Source organism: Zonotrichia leucophrys, chromosome 2, assembly GCF_028769735.1.
Source record: "Zonotrichia leucophrys gambelii isolate GWCS_2022_RI chromosome 2, RI_Zleu_2.0, whole genome shotgun sequence".
In the NCBI taxonomy this organism is placed as follows: Eukaryota; Metazoa; Chordata; class Aves; order Passeriformes; family Passerellidae; genus Zonotrichia; species Zonotrichia leucophrys.
Genome location: NC_088171.1, coordinates 131,812,699 through 131,829,143, shown reverse-complemented (window position 1 = coordinate 131,829,143; position 16,445 = coordinate 131,812,699). Strand labels below are relative to the sequence as shown.

The window sequence follows — 16,445 nt, the reverse complement described above, 5'->3', positions numbered from 1 at the left end:
GCCTAGCATTTTGTGTCACTTCAGCCACTGAGGAGCACATATTGATGGAATGGTGCTTTGCTGTGCTGTAGACTCAGAGCAGATGGATTTCCCAAAATATACACACACATAAATGAAAAGGAAAAATGACATTGTATGTTAACGAGCAACTAATTACACTGCAAATAGTGTTTTGAAGCTGTGTATCTGCCACATGTAAACAAGACAGCTCACTGATCCAAAGCACTTAAAACAATGCAGCAACAGCTTTTATCTCTGAAGAGGTGGGACCAGAGCTGTGCCAGCACTGCTATAAAATCTGTAATCTAGAAATTAAACCAGATATTGCAGTGCATGTTCAGATTCAGGAAAGGCTTATATTCCTTTATGGATAGTAAGACTCTTACTATGGCAAAGTTTTTATTTTTAAAGACACACATCCTCCTATTTAGCGTTAATCTTTTCCTTCAAGTGCAAGTAAGCCGGACTGAGTGAGACTGTAGTACACAAAGCATTATTTTGGACAAGTGGACCCCAGATATAATCCCTTCCTAAACCCATCTGCACGTGTAAGATTGTACTCTGATTACCCTGATGAGAATGGTCTTCCCAGGAAGGGCCAGGCAGCTATCACAGGCTGCTGGAGCAATTTATACACTTTTTCTTATCAGCATCCTGAGCAGCCCGCTCTGCCTAGATAAGGAGTTTGATGCTAAATTCGGCCTTCCTGTCTCTGGTAACTGCTTCCCCCTTCCTGTGAATGCTGTTTACATCAGGGCAGTCAGGACACAGAATTCCAAGCACACTCAGACTGCTGACTATCCCAAGGCTCCTAGCTGGAAGGTGTGTGCTCACTATCACATCTACTGCAAATGTTTTAGAGTGAGGCAATATGGCTTGCCTTTAAACAGAGATTGAAAAATTCTATGAATACATCATAAATATCCAACCACCATTCAAGAGTGAACATTTTTTCCCCTTTGCAGACAATCACATTTTCTAACCAGAGGAATTTACGGTACTAAGGAGCTAGAATATTATGTGCTGGTTTGACTGCTGTGAAAATGCCTTTCCTCCTTTCTGCCTCCCAGCTCTTTAGCAAAAAGTTCTGAAGCTGCAAGGGTTTCAGTTTCACTAAACTCTCTTAAAAAACTTCAATATCTTTTGCTTATATTTGAATAACGGCTTTTAACCACTGTCTAAGAGGGTTTTACAAACCCTGAATATCTTAGCTCTTATATCTAAATATAATATCTATGTTAGCTATTATCTCTAAAGCCTAACAACAGGAAACAGGTTTCAAAAAGCTACAGGAAACTCTGAAAAAGGGAATTGGTGGGGGGGTGGATTCACCCCCATCTTCAGGGCCAGCCTGTGGAATTGCAATCATAAAAGATTCCTAGAAAGGACACTTCCCACGTGAAGTTTTGTCCTTGCTTTTAGCAAATGGACATTTGATCTTCTTCCTGCAGCATGGTAGTTTTATTTCTTTCACTTACGTGTGTCTTTAGTTTAGAAGCAAACAAAAACCAATGGCTTATTTCTTATCTGAAAAAAATGTTTTATCAAAATATATATGAAACGTCTCACAGTGTGCTACTCAGCCTTGCTTATTCCTTTCTGCTCTATTAAATTTTTAATTCAATTTTTTCTCCTATTAGAAGAAATCCAGTAAGTAAAGAATGAAGTGACACAGACGTCACTCACCTATGGTGTAAAAAGGCTAAATTTAGATCATACTCCCTATTTTAAGAATAAAATAATTAAACTTTAGTTTCACGGTTTAGGTATGTTTGTGCTTCTAGTTAAAAGCACCTTGTCACTTCTTCACTTCTGCAGAAACAGACATAACTGTTTCTTCACTGGTTATTGGAAATAATGTTTATTTCCATTCACTTTAAGTCTGCTTTGTACACTTACTGTCTGGACTTCCAAAGAACCAGAAGAGAGTTCAGAGTGAGACCTCACTAACCTCAGCAGTGGCTCATGGATGATGGACTGCAGGATGCAGGTCTCTGGATGATTCTCATGCTGCATCCCACACTGCTCTGCAGCATTTCTGGTCTATATTGCTTTCCTACATAGACAGGAACAACTTTTTTTTGCATTTAAATTTTGAACTTTTAGTATTTCCTTTTAAAGAGCTGTCACTTTGGGTGATGTGCTACGTAAATTTTATATTGAATATTAGAAGATCCTAACATATGCAAACTCTACTTGCCAAAATTATTTAACATTTTCAGGGAAAATTAATTTGGGCAGGGTGAAAAAATCATGAGGGAGTTCAGGTTTTCTACTGATGTTATTAGAAGATAAACATACACAAATATACCTATGTATAGACACAGAGAGAGTTTTTAATGCTTCTTTACATGCCAGTTAAAAATGTAATCTACTTCAGTATTGGTCAAGGACCACTTGAAGACCATTTGGATGAATTCACACAAAAATCAATTGGAATTCCTACAGATCTGGCTATCCCACTTACTACTACAACTAGTAGGAGACAAATGCAAGCCTTGGTCTGTTGAATGTAAACCCCTATTACAGAAAAAAATAGGAGTATCAACAAGTGAAGCAGAAGCCTGAACTGTAACTCTCAGCGGTGCTGCTCTGCCCTCTGCAGACTGGACTGAATAATCACATATCAACCCTGATCACGTACTTCTAACTCAACAGAAAAAGAAGTTATCAAAGTGAATGAAACACACATGAACATCACTGTGATGCTGCAGGTCCTAAATAAGTCAGGAGTACTCCTGAGGCAGTGACTGAGTATCCTCACTATGTCCACACTGCCAATTAAGTTGGGGAAATAATTATTGACTGAATAGCACCCATGCCTGGAATCCAAATTCAGCATGAGGTACAGGAAGTATTTATGTTTGTTACTCCAATGTAAGCCACACGGCATTTCTGGATGGTGGAGAAACAAGTTCCAACTTCCACACGCAGAGCAGCTCCTCCCTGGTACCAAGAAGGATTTCCTACAGCAAGACCTGGGGCATGTGGACCCCAGCCAAATGCATGACTGATACACCAGGCTACCAGCACCCCACTCTGCAAGTTGTTTAGCTATCTGACACCCTGCCTCCACCTTCTATCCTTGGTAAACATCCAAGAAATGTGGCAAATGCACTCACCTTTATGACCTCTCTATAATTTCATGTGCTCTCCTTGTGTTAGCTAGTAAAGAATGTTAAAGTTTCCTTTATTTTCCTCTATTTGCTGCATCCCCACTGATGTGAGAAAACACACCACAGTACTTATTGCTTCTTATGAGCTGGACAATGCTTTTGAACTAAGGCCATGTCATAACACTTCTGAGAAAAACCATCATTTTTATAAGGCTTCTCTTGGATAGGAACAGTACACAAGAACTCACACAACACACGATTCAGATTAGTTCCAACTTCTCATTTTATTAAGTGCTGACATTTGAAAAACTTTTTCAAAGTACACAAGCCGAACTCTAGACATCAGATGTAGCACTCACAAATGAGCAGCACCTGATGTTCCTTTACTCCACCTGCCTGCAGTTATCAGGTGTCACACTACAGACAGAATGTCAGGTCTTCTGAAAAAAGAGCCTGGCAGGAAGAAAAATTTGTGTACACAGCTCCCAACATAGCACTTCTTGTATTGTGTGACTACCACATGTGCTGGTTACATGACCCACAGACTCACATGTCAGGAAACAAGAGAAGTGGCAGTCTTTCAGCAAGTGGCAGCATTTGCAGAACATCTTCAGTACAAAACTAAAATAGGTGTTTGCACAAAAAAATATCTTTATTTGATATAATACAGTGCAGAGCTTGCAATATGTAATGTTATTGTGCTTCTGTAAGTGAACTTTAATGGCAGGTCAATTCTGAATAATGACTCTTCTGAGCTATATTCACCCTCCACAGTTTGCAGGTAAAACAAGTGAAAGGTAAGTCAGAGCAGCATATTAAAATTTGATGGAATCTCATTTTGTCATCCTTCATTGCTTGTATTTTTTTGAGGGATCTGTTGCAGACTAATGAGACAGGCTAGAAAATTTCCAAGCACATCAGTAAGCAAAATTAAAGTCTTAAATTTTCATCTTGCTCATTTCACAAATGGAAATGGTATTATTATTCCAAAGCAAAAAACTGGAGGAAAACAGTGGTCATGTTTATACTTAGCAACACTGTTCTCCAGCACTTCCATTTGACAACAGCTAAATTGCATTCTTAAACAGAATTTTTTACCTATTCTTAAACAGAATTCTCTACATAATCCCTGCTATCTCAGATAACTGACACAGAAATATCACTTAGGGTCTGGGCTACATCTTGAGGACCTTGTACAATCTGACAATACCTTCATCAAATGTACATTCAAGCTCTAGTTTTACCTTTCTTTACATTCTTTTCATCTGAGGACTTTGGAGTGGTTTGTAACATGTAAATGGAGAAAGCAAAGGAAACGAAAACACATCTTAATACTGCTTCTCCTTCCAATAAAATAATTGTACCTAATGATGCAGCAATTATTCTCAAATCTACAAATATGATAAATTCTGAACACCTGAACCAGAAGTACTATTCTGTACCTGTTTACAACTTATCTTGGACAAAATGCTGTCACATCCCACCACTCTGACCAAGGCCAGAAACAAGTTAATTACACTTGAATAAACCTGATTACTTCAGGGGAGTGTTCAGGGTACAGGAGACACGCTCCCTTTCCTAGTCACATAAGACTTGGTCTCATGAACTGAGATGGGAATTAGGATTTCTCCCATTTTTGGCTCACAAGGTTGCAAGCCCAGCTTGTTTCTACACTGTGGCACAAGTTCCAGTACAATTCTAGTCAAGACACCCTGTGGAACTACTTGGTCATGAGTTTCAAATAGCCTTGGAAGAGAAAAGCCAAGGCAACTCAGCACTTTTTGAAATGCATTCTTCGAGAAGAATGGAAAGCAGGTTTCTTTTTCCCCAGAGCTTGCTACCTCCCTCTGGGTTCCTCTCTTATTTTAGCACTGATGTTCTCCAGAAAGTTGCTTGGGCCCACCTGAAGAACACCCTGGAACACTCACTGTGTACAGCCCAGGACTACATCTTCACAAAGGACAGAAAGGCAAGCAGAGCTCTTTTAGGATCTGACTGAGCAGTAGTCAACTGGTCTCTGGTCCTGAAACTGCAGTTTTGGATTCTAGCAGTTGAAACTTCAGCCCAAAATACCAAATTCACTGAAAACATCACATGACCCTAAATATGTCTACACCATCATGCCAAGTAGTACCTCTGCAAAGCCAAGTCACCTCTCACTCTCCAGCAAGGCTGCACGGGCCCTGGCAGGAGCAGTCTGGAGCACTGAGGAAGCACTGCCAGACTTCCCAGGCACACTGCTGGGCTCTGCAGGCTCTGAAACAAGCACCCATGGAAGGACAAGGTGAGCAGGGTGCAGAGTGCATGATGCCTCCGATCACTACTGAGATCTCTCTTCCAGAGAGTGACAGACACAGGAATCACCTCTGCAAGACCATACAATTGTTTTAGAAAGGCTCAGAAACAGAACAAACATACAGATTAGAACCATGAGCACAACTTCAGAGAAAGGGAAATGGCTCTGTAAAGCTAGGATTGACCAAAGTAATTCTGAATTTATCTGTACAGATACACATACTGCACAGCAGAAACACAGACAGACTTCCCATATTGAGACACTTTTCAATGTAGTAAATGACAGGACTGGTTATTCCTTTCTCCCTCTCCCCCTGCAAAAAACTCAAATCTATCTTCTGTGTTATTTATACATAATGAAAAGCAAAAGCTCATGAACGATTGTAAGCAAGACAACTCACCAAGCAATGCTACTGAGGGGAGTGTGTTGAAACAGGATGGTTGCACTATCTAAATACAAATTTTTTTTCAAGACAAGCTGAAGTGAACGGTAAGTGAAACTGAAAAAAATCTGAACTTGAACATCAGTGGGGATGTATATTTTCTCACTCTTAAAATCTTGAGCCTTTTTCCATTGAAAAATACTGATAAAAGAGTAACATAGGCTTCAGAATGTCTTTAAAATTGCATCTTTAAAAATTGCACATTTAATAATTGCACAACAATTTTTTCATTTCTTGTGCAGTGGGGGCTGAAGAGAAGTTCAAGAAATTCACTGTGGTAGAAGTCCTTAGTCAGCAGAAAGTGCTCTGAATAAAGCAGTAGGAACTGGAAGAAAATATTCAGCACCTGCAGTTTTGGCTACTGGTGGGTAAAAGTAAGTAAAGTTTTGGGGTGTGCTGAAACCTTTAAGATGACAGCGGATCCTATAGTAATTTTTTAAGAGACAAACAACCACTTGCTCATTAACAACTATGAGCAAAGCAAAAGAGCAGGATTCACTTCTGTGCAGAAGTTCATGTGCTTGTGTGTCATGGTTGTTTCCCAGACCATCATTTTGAGTCCAGGATTCTGCAGACATGGGAAATATGGCTCTCTGCTAGATGTGAGGAAGAGTCTCAAGATGCTTTGCCCATGCCCAGGTCTGTTATTTCCCCTTCTTTTCTTTAACACTACTGAGTATGAACTTTAACCTCATTTAGCTTCCAGAAAGCCTCCAAGTTGATTATTTCTCCTAACAATTCAACTCCCCACACTGATTGAAAGACAGTTAATTTTTAAAAGAAGTTTTCAGATTGAAATCTGGGTGTTACAATCTATTTCTAGATATAAGTATTCAATTTTCCATCTGTTCTCAGAGAACTGCATAGGAAACAAACTGATTTTAAGAGTCACTTCCACACAAGTAGGTATCCTACACAAGAAGGCTTCATTCTCCATGTTTACCACAAACCCAGCGAAGCTGCTGCTCTGTTTGGAGGTCAGTTAATTCATCAATGGATCTCCAGCTGCACTGACAAGCATATGCACGTGCTCCTTTCTTCTTTATCATCTTTGCTCTTAGTTTACTGAGCTCAGGCATGTTATTCCTGCCAAAGAAGTGAATTCATCTTAGGGTCATGCTGGGCTGTTTTGGTTTTTTTTAAAGAAAAAATATTCATGAGGCCATTTCAAATCAGAAGACATCTTGACAATTCTGAGTACTGCTGTCATAGATTAATTTAGGGATATGTTTGAATTCTGTTTTGAACACTCCTTTCCTGAGCTGTGTAGTTTCTGTGTTCTCAGATAAACTACAGACTGATGTTTTTGTAAACAATGTTATCTGTTGGGTTTAGATATTTCCAGTCAGCCTCCAGAGAAAGAACTGTGAAGAAAACCAAGCAGAGCTAATTCTTGTGTTAAAAAATTACCCAAAAATGTATTTATCTTATCAAACTTACTGTAAAAATTGCTATGCATAATGGGTAACATGATGGAGTTAAATTTTTCATCAGGAACTACTGCTCAAGGTGATTGCTAAAGTGACTGAAATGAAATGGCCATAAAAGGGTAGAATGTACATCAAACCACAAATAATTCCTGTGCAGCCATTAACCATAACAAATGAAAAATCAGCATGTTATGACAAGAACAAGTTTTTTCAAAAAAACCAAGTGAAAGTGTAGCATTTTTAGCTATCTCTGCTCTTAGGGCCTCCTCCTGGCCACTGGACACTGAATTGCTCAAAAACAACATTAACAAGCCCAGTTAAATAAAGAAAACTCAAAACAAGTATCAAGGGAAGAATTTTTAGAAAAAGAGATCAGACACCTATTGATGGAAGGAAAATGTTTAACCTTAAAGTTTGCTTTCTAAAATTCAGGTTTGTCAAAATTAACAGTTAAATCTCTTGCTACAGATTACAGATTTTAATCAATGTTACAGGTATCTGATACTACTGACGTTCATATGATTTTCTTCTTTTGTTTCATTTATTAATTTCAAGATCTGAGAAGTAAAATAATCTTGACTTTGGGTAAATAAAAGAATCCCACTTTTGTTTAGACCTTTTCCACTACCGAACTAATCTTAGGAAGACTAGTGCAGCATGGAATTTTAAAAACTGCTTTAAATAATGGGAAAAATAATGATATTCAATAAGAAATACAAATTTTGAGACTGGACGAAAAATACTGGAATAACCAAAGATGTAACACAGGCAAAATAATGGAAAAGGAGCTGGTATCCCCATTAATGTTCTTCTCTGACTGTCACATCACTCTCAAGCACATAACTCTGAACACATCCACCTCTTCCATCAGTTACCAGGCTCACACAGAGGCTGTACTAAGAGGAATCCAAATCTGTTATCTATTAGGAACATGCCTACTACACTATCTTTCACCAAGTCTTGGCATAAGCTTCAGAGAAACAGAAAATAAGAACTCCTTACTTTAAAGTCTTCAAAAACTATTTAAAGAATTAAAAACATCACAATACAAGCAGAAAACAAAAATCCACCTCTCAATTTAACCAAAATTTGCTTCAATAAAGAAATCTGTTAAGAAATACAGCTATTTGATTTTCACTGAACGTGACAGCACACCTGATAGTGGAAAAAAGAACATCTGCCTTGAAACCATCACAGTCTGTAAGAGCGCAGGTGAGGTGCAAAGCACATGCTGAACAGCCTGTATTCATGTTGCTGACATTGTAGATACCCTGCACTGGTTGGCAGAGTCCAACCCATTACATGGATTACCTTATTTCAGCAATAAGCTGGGGTTTTCATCCATGAAACTTGAATTCTTTTTAAAAGCAGAGGGAGTGTCATAGGAGAAGAGATAGGAAAGGACGAAAACAGATTTTGGGAGATGTTGCTTCCCCCTCCCCACAGACTGTCCCACCTGATCCCAAACAGGCAGCATGCAGTGCTAAGGGCTTTTCATCTTTTCTGCTCTTATTGAGCCTAAAAGCATGGCAGCACAACACACCCACCCCAGACACACCTGAAAAAAAGATAATCACAGGACTGATCCCAGACGTAGTCATTGAAAAGCGACACGCGGAAGTCACAAGCAGTGCAGCGCAGCCGATCACACGCCCTGGACAAAGAAGAACAATCAGAGAAGCTGACTGATACAACATACATCCACCATAAATGGGTCAAAGTACAGCACTCAGAAACACTAGAAGTAATGTCACCTAATCTTAAAGCCTTTACATCTCTGGCATGTTCAGAATTATGGTATGTGATTTAATTATATGTTCATGTATTATTTTTACAGGTTCCTATCCTCACTGAACTCATAAAATAAACTGATATTCATTTGATATATTCTCCTTAGTCTTCCTCACTGATACAACACCTGGACAGCATACAAATATGTGTTGAATGCACAATTATTTACTACAAAAAATGCCACATGGAAATGCAGTAATGTTCTAAAGGATGTTGTGGATAAATCATCAAAGTATCTCTTCTGCTGAATTCAGCTGCAATTGCAAAGTACTCTGACCATTTTCAGTTCAGCTTCTGGGAGACTTCAACCAGCCCAACCACTGATTTAAGTCATGTACTTGGCATCACACACAAAGATAAAGAGAGGCAGGGAAAATAACACAGCAGCAATTTCCTTAACTACTTGTTACTGATTCTTGGTTTCATGTCTCATTTGCAAGCATTTTTCACAACTTCAAACAAGCAAAAAGCCAGGTGGTCAACAACAGAGGACTGGAAGGGACCAGCTGATTTCAAGTGCAGTTACAGGCATCCACTTCCTTAGATGACTGTAAGGCTGTCCTGCCCAGTTCAAATGCAGAATTTTGTACCACCACAGAAACACAGCTGTGAATAAAAATAATGATAAAGCAAGTAGCACATATTTTTCAGGTTTCCTACCTTTTTGAAATATTTGTTCCTATCCCAGATGGTGAAAGGCTTCCACCCAGGTACACTGGACAGCATCTATATGGATTAATTAAAAAAAATTGAACATGTTGGAAAAAACAGTACAATATTTCTCCTAGTTTAACAGCATGGTATTTATAAAAAAATATATAAGCAAAGCATCCAAATGCTTGTAAACTACAGAATTTTACAATTTCCATTATCAAAGTATTCAAAGAAAAACTCTACAAAAAACACTCTCTATGCTGAATATACAAAGATCTACATTGCTGCATTTGATAAATGTATATGTCCATAAGGCAAAGGAAGATGTTGTTCAATAGCTTAAATAATTAAAAAATTTATAATAAATTATTTGGACAACATAAAAACACATTAACATAATTCTTTGAAATTACCTGCTTATTTTTGTTTTTTCTTTAAAAAGACTGTATCTCCTCTCAAATGTCTTAAGAAATGCCAACATAGATTAAACAGCAGCAGTATTGTCAGCCTGATAAGAAGTTATAATCAAGCAATGTCCAACAAGCCAGAACATTTTTCACCTACCTTTTCCCATGTGCCTGTACAACAACACTATTTCTTTCAGGTGTGAGACTTGCAGAATTAGACTTCAATTTCTGTTTAAAAACAACCAAAGAATAAAATGCAGCATTACAGCAAAGTCACAATATTCTGTTTTACTTAATAAGCAGGAGCCAGAAAATCTCAGTCACAGAAGAAGGGGACTAAGACTTGTGGAATTTTCTTGTTCAAGTTTGTGAGGCTCTGAAATAACAGGTAAATAAGGAACAAGGTTTCTCTTCCCACACTGAATTTCCAGCTCTGGGTGAAGGAATTCCCCACCACATGATCACTAAGACTTTAAAATCAAGACTTAGTATTTCATGCCCTCCTTTAACTAATTTTGCTTTTAAAACCAGTTATAATTTGGAACCCTCTTCCTAGATGTTTTTTAGCTTTTGTTTCATTAAAACCCATCAAGAACTTAGATATTCAAAAAAATAGAGTTTTTGAAAGGTTTCTTATTTGCTGCACACAGAAGAGTTTATTTGAATTCTAGAATATGAGAACTCTAGTTCCTGAATGGGAAGTTCTAGGGATATAAAATGATAAAATTATACAAATTTACTGGCGTAATTCTCTCTCCTTCAGATGTATAGAAGTATTTTTTGTTGGTTCACATTTAGTCACTCTGTAAAAAATCAAAGACAAACAAAACAAAATCAATGTCACTCATGAACATAAGGGAATCTGCAGGAGGTTATGAAGTGTAAGTAACAGCATTTTCTACTGCTGATACCGAAATGAATATCAATTTTCAATGCCTTCTATCACGGTAACTGTCTTGAGAATGTAAACTTGCAGCTTCATCTCCATCTCCTGCTGTGAAGTGAGAGGACATTTGCAGAGAATACAAAACGGGGAGCAGTGGTTGGTGTATCAGATGATTGAACTGCCATTAAGAGGGACCTCACATGACTTCCAGAAATGGGGTGAGAAGAATCTCCAAGTTCAGCTAAGGTGAAATGCAGACTCCCCCCCAGGGGAGGAATAATCCTTATGCACAGAACACCATGTGGGCTGGCCAGGCAGAAAGCAGCTTTGCAGAGAGGGCTGTGGGAAGTTCAGTCGGTATCAAGCTGACCATGAGCCAGCAACGCGCCCTTGCAGCACAGAGGGCCAACAGTGTCTTGGGATACATCAGGAGGGGTGCTGCCAGCATGTCCAGGGAGGGGATCCTTCCTCTCTACTCAGCACTGATGAGACAGAATCAAGAATCGTTTCAGCTGGAAGGGACCTTCCCATGCTCAAAACAGGGTCAGTTTCAGCAGCTTGCCAAGGACTGTGTCCAGCTGCATTTTGAACACCTCCACAGACTGAGACTCCACAACCTCTCTGTGGAGATTGTCCCTGTGTTTAACCACCCTCACAGTAAGAAAAGTGTTTTCTTGTGTACTGATGGTATTTTGTGTGTTTCAGTGTATGCTCATTGCCTCTTGTCCTGTCACTGGGCACTATGGAGGAGAGTCTGGCCTGTCCTTTACTACACCCAGAGCTCTTTACACACATTGATAGGATCTCCCTGGAACCTTCTCTTCCCCAGACTGAACAGCCCCAGCTCTCTCAGCTGCTCCTCATATGACAGGCATTTCAGTCCTGTAACCATCTCCACGGGCCTTTGCTGGAGGTTTGCCAGTAGCTCCAGCTCTCTCTTGTATTTGAAGACCAGGACAGGTCACATTACTCCAGACTGGACCTCACAGACATGTCTGGAGCACTATGCCCCATACAAAAGAGGCATGGACATAATGGAGTGGGCCCAGGAAAGGACCATGAAGGTTATTAAGGATTTAGACCATCTGACAACCAGGTAGCAGCTAAGAGAGTTGGAATTGTTTAGCCTGGAGGAAACAATGGTCAGGAGAACCTTATGAAGGTATGTCAGGGAGAAATAAAGAAGACGTAGTCAGAGTCCTCTCAGTGGGATCACTGACAGGAGAGGCAATGGGTACAAACTGAAGTACAAGAATTTCCACTCAAACATACAAAAAATCTTTATGACTTATGAGGGTGGTCAAACACTGGAAAAGGCTACTTAGAGAGGCTGCAGCCTACATCCTCAGGGATAACTGAAAGCCATTAGGACACAGTCCTGGGTAACTGGCTCTAGGCAGTCCTGCTGAAGCAGTGGTTGGACCAGATGATCTCCAGAGGTCCCTCTCCCAACTGTGACCATTCTGTGATTCTGAGCATTGACACTGTGCTCTATTCTGAACTAGCATGTCTTTTAATTTCCCCTTATTGCCTAGGTAAGTACATCTCTCCTGCTCCTCACAGGATTACTGCATTTTCCTTTCTGTTTTGTTTTCCAAGTTTATTCTACAGGTTGTTTTCATTCATGTTTTGCTTTAAAAGTTTTAGCTTATGGTGCTTTCACTTCCCTTGTTGAACCTGACTTGTTCTGAATTTCTGCAAACCCCTACTCACTGGAGGTGTTTTGGCAAAGCTGCTGTCATTACAGATTTCTTCAATAATGTCATCCAGATCTTCTTCGCTGCTGCCAGCACTCATTAACACTTTAGCTGATCTGAAAAATAAATAAATCAGCCTTTATTTTTGTAGCAAGACTATAGCAATTGTAAGAACTGTGAGTTAAAAAATACAAACAGTTACAACCTTTTTCCCCTAATATTTTTGTAGTACTTCAGGTAAGCCATCCAAACAATGACTAAACAGATGTAAACTGCAGGATAACACCTTTCAGTGACTGTTGAGTTGTCCCATCATAGGTCTTATTTTTGCTTGCTTCTTTTATTTCCAACCACGCCCAACCGTGAATAAAACCGTGACAGTATAACCCCTGCTACACTTACTGGGCAATTAACTGGACAACCCTGATTTTTCACATTTAGCTTCAGCAGCAGCAATGTGATAAGGTCAGAGGAAGGTCACTACTCAAGCTACACAACTGCAGGGGTCCTGAAGAGAATTCCTGCAGAACTGGATGCATTTAGAAAGATCACCTGCACTTTGCTTTTGCTCAAGTAACACTCAAGTCTGCTGCTTGCTAGCTCTTTGTCAAAGAAAGAGGCCTGTAGTACTGCTGCATGAACCAATCAAGAACAAATCTACTCCTGAGAAAGAGGAAAACTGTGTAATTGTTTTTCCAAGAGTGTAATTAGATTGACTAAAATTAAGTGCTCATCTAGCCATTATGCAAACAATGTGGAAGTCCAGTAATGTGGTCAAAGGTGCTGGTCTTACTGGTCTTGCATTAGTCATTGGACTTTTCAAGATCCGTTCCTGAGACTCTGAAATGTGTGTTGGGTAAGTGCCCAGCAGCCCATCTGAGAAGACATCTGGCCAAGCCTCTCTGGTCCACAGACCTTCCAGAGGGAGTCTGAGATGCCTGTGAAGGCTGGGATGTAAACTTGATGGTCAGGATGAAAACTCAAGGGCAGGCAAATATGCCTGTCAGGGCCAGGATGGAAACTTGATGTCTGGGATGGAAGCCTGAGGGCAGGCTGTGATGTCAGACACTGAATGCTTGGCAGTACTGTAAGCAAGGACCAAACTTGCAAAATCACCATTTTGAAAGTTGTGGAATTTGAGGCAGATACCTCAAACTGTAGCATGTAAGTGCTTACTGTAGTGGATATGGTTAATAAAGTATGAACAGAAAAATTATGAACAGAAAAAACCGACCAGAGAGAAGAGCATGAAGCTGTGTCGGGGAGGTTTATGCTGGATATCAGGAAAAGGTTCTTCACCCAGAAGGTGTTTGGGCAGCGGAACAGGTTCCCCAGGAAAGTGGTCACAGCACCAGCCTGACAGAGCCCAGGAAGCCCTTGGACAATGCTCTCAGGCACTTGGTGTGTGACTCTTGGGGTGTCCTGTGCAGGGCCAGGAGCTGGACATCAGTGATCCTGGTGCGTCCCTTCCACTGCAGAATATTCTGTAATTTCAGTGAAATGACTGAAGTATCAAGAGAATAAAAACTTTGATAATGCTATTGCTAAAGTTTTTCCTGCTCTAAATCGTGAGATTTATGGATATTTGAGGTCAGTTGTATATAGAACTGTTAAAATATAAAGGTCAGTAACAGAGCCAAGTAATCCCCAACCCAGAAGGCAAACCAGCGCAGCTTTTAACGCCATTTTTAATCCAAGGTTGCAGTACACGCAGGAGACAAAGCCTGTCTGAAATAACTAAACTCGCTGGCACACGATCTGGGTCTTTCACAACACGGGCTGCAGGTGACACTCGCCGACCGCCGGCCCGGTTCCTGCTCCTGAGCCCGCCTGTTTTGGGTTTTTGAGAGGCCGAGCCGCACGGGGCAGCCGGGGACGGGCTGCGCTCCACCCAGGGGCGCCTCGCCCGGCGGGGAGGGGGGTGTGAGGGCGGCGGGACCGCGGCGGGAGCGCTAACCTGCCCTCCTTGGCCGCCGCGGGCTGCTCCTGGCCGCCGCCGCCGCGCCGGTGGCACAGCCGCCTCTCCACCTCGTCCAGCAGACGGTCCAGATCGTCCGCCATCTTGCCGCCCCGCGGTTGCCAAGGCGGCGCCGGCAGGGGCGGGGTCTGCCCGCCCGCCCGGCCGGTCGAGGGCGGCTCTGGGGCTCCTGAGGGGCGCGGGGCGCGGCTGCCGCCCCGCGCCGCCGCTCCCGGGATTCGGCAGTGAACAACGGGGAAGAGAAGAAAAAAGAAAAATACAAAGCCACAGGGCCGCGGCCGTAGTCGGCAGGATTCGAACCTGCGCGGGGAGACCCCAATGGATTTCTAGTCCATCGCCTTAACCACTCGGCCACGACTACGCATGCTGCATCGGGCTTCACCGCCTTATGATGACTGGTTACGGAAAAGACGCGTGGTTTGGTACTTGGGCCCGTCTTCCTCCCGGGGCTCAGTGAAAGGTTTAAAATAAAGGTTAAACTTAAATGCGTCTGTCATACAGTTCACTGCGCTGGATATTGGTCTGTTTAGAGCACAGCCAAACGGTTCGGCTTTGCTAAGTCCCGCGGGAGAAGCCTGGTTTTGTTTTTTTAATTTTTTGTTTTGTTTTGGTTTTTTTTGGCGTAGATTCGGAACAGTTGTGGAGAGAGTGGCCTCAGTCCCCTTAAAAGCAGGATCACTCCCCAGCTGGCATCCCCCATAGCGCCTGGGAAATGGGGGTAGGGATTTTTGAGGAAAACCCCATAAAGGTGGCTCTCACCTATGGCCCTGATAATAAATCCGGACAAACGTGCGAGGTGTCAGTCAGTGGTCTGCCAAGGCCAGCTCCCCCTTCCCTCTCGTCAGAGACACACGGGAGGGGAGATGTCCCGAGGTGGGCCCAGAGTGTCAGTCAATGCTGCATAGTATGATATTTTTTTAGAAATATAATGAAGCAATTGAGAGAGAGAGGTCCTGTTGAGCTAAACAGAGCATTGCCATCCTTAGGTCAGCTGAGACGGAAAGCACGGTGCTTGTACCCTCCTGTTGCCAAGATGGCTCAAGATTTCCCAGCCTGTGATGAGGTGGGGTCTGCTGTCCTTAAGAGCTCCAAGCAAAGCCTCTCGGTAACAATTGTATTTTACAATTCTCTGTGTATTTCAATTAATGAGTTGCAAGCCCTGTCTGAATTCCCTTGTACTTAAGCATTTATTTCATTGTTCCATTTTCCTCCCCACATATCTCAGGTCGCTGTTAATACCCTGCCTGATCCATGGCAGTGCTGCTGGGGGAAATGTGTTGGGTAGAAGAGTTGTGAGCTTTTGCTGGGTTGATGTGATGGAAGAAACTAAATAGCATTGATGCTGCTCCAGCTCTTTTAAGTGGTCCCTTGGCCAGGACTCTGTGTCATGTAGGTAAATTCAATCCAGAAGAAGTGGATTTTTGGGTGGAATTTTTACATTCATCTCTTGCAGCTGTGGAGAGTTTAAACTAATCACAATTCTCCCCAGTATGCTATCATCTCTATAATTTGAAAAAGGATCAGGAGCCCACAGGCTTGGAAAATCTTGAAGAAACTCTTGTCCTGAAATACATCATCACATGTGGAAAAGACCACTTGCTGCATCATCTTAAAGGAGCTTAAGAATGCCGAAATCCAGTATCATTCTGGCATTCTTTCAAATGGCTTCAGAAATCTGAGCACATTCTCTTTTGACTGCACAACAGCTTCTTTCCCTTTCCATCAATCCTGTGGCTGTCAGTGTATCT

The 16,445-nt window shown here is 41.4% G+C and overlaps 1 protein-coding gene and 1 non-coding gene across 2 annotated transcripts; both read right to left on the bottom strand.

The window, feature by feature from the left end:
* Positions 1-3,375: 3,375 nt before the first annotated feature.
* Positions 3,376-14,803, bottom strand: CFAP418 (cilia and flagella associated protein 418). Its single transcript, XM_064706462.1, has 6 exons — positions 14,677-14,803; positions 12,736-12,835; positions 10,294-10,364; positions 9,736-9,801; positions 8,843-8,938; positions 3,376-6,940 (listed from the first exon to the last, which is right to left on the bottom strand). Exons 1-6 carry the CDS (start codon positions 14,778-14,780, stop codon positions 6,781-6,783), a joined length of 597 nt encoding a protein of 198 aa, XP_064562532.1. The 5' UTR covers positions 14,781-14,803; the 3' UTR covers positions 3,376-6,780.
* Positions 14,804-14,976: 173 nt separating this feature from the next.
* Positions 14,977-15,058, bottom strand: TRNAS-AGA (transfer RNA serine (anticodon AGA)). The gene has a single exon. It is a non-coding gene; the product is annotated as a tRNA-Ser (tRNA).
* Positions 15,059-16,445: the final 1,387 nt, after the last annotated feature.

Coding starts and splice junctions, on each gene's coding strand:
- CFAP418 (XM_064706462.1), bottom strand. CDS start 14,780: ATGGCGGACGATCTGGACCGTCTGCTGGACGAGGTGGAGAGGCGGCTG. Junction 12,836..14,676: donor GCGGCGGCCAAGGAGGGCAG/GTTAGCGCTCCC, acceptor TTTATTTTTCAG/ATCAGCTAAAGTGTTAATGA. Junction 9,802..10,293: donor GTACAGGCACATGGGAAAAG/GTAGGTGAAAAA, acceptor TAATCCATATAG/ATGCTGTCCAGTGTACCTGG.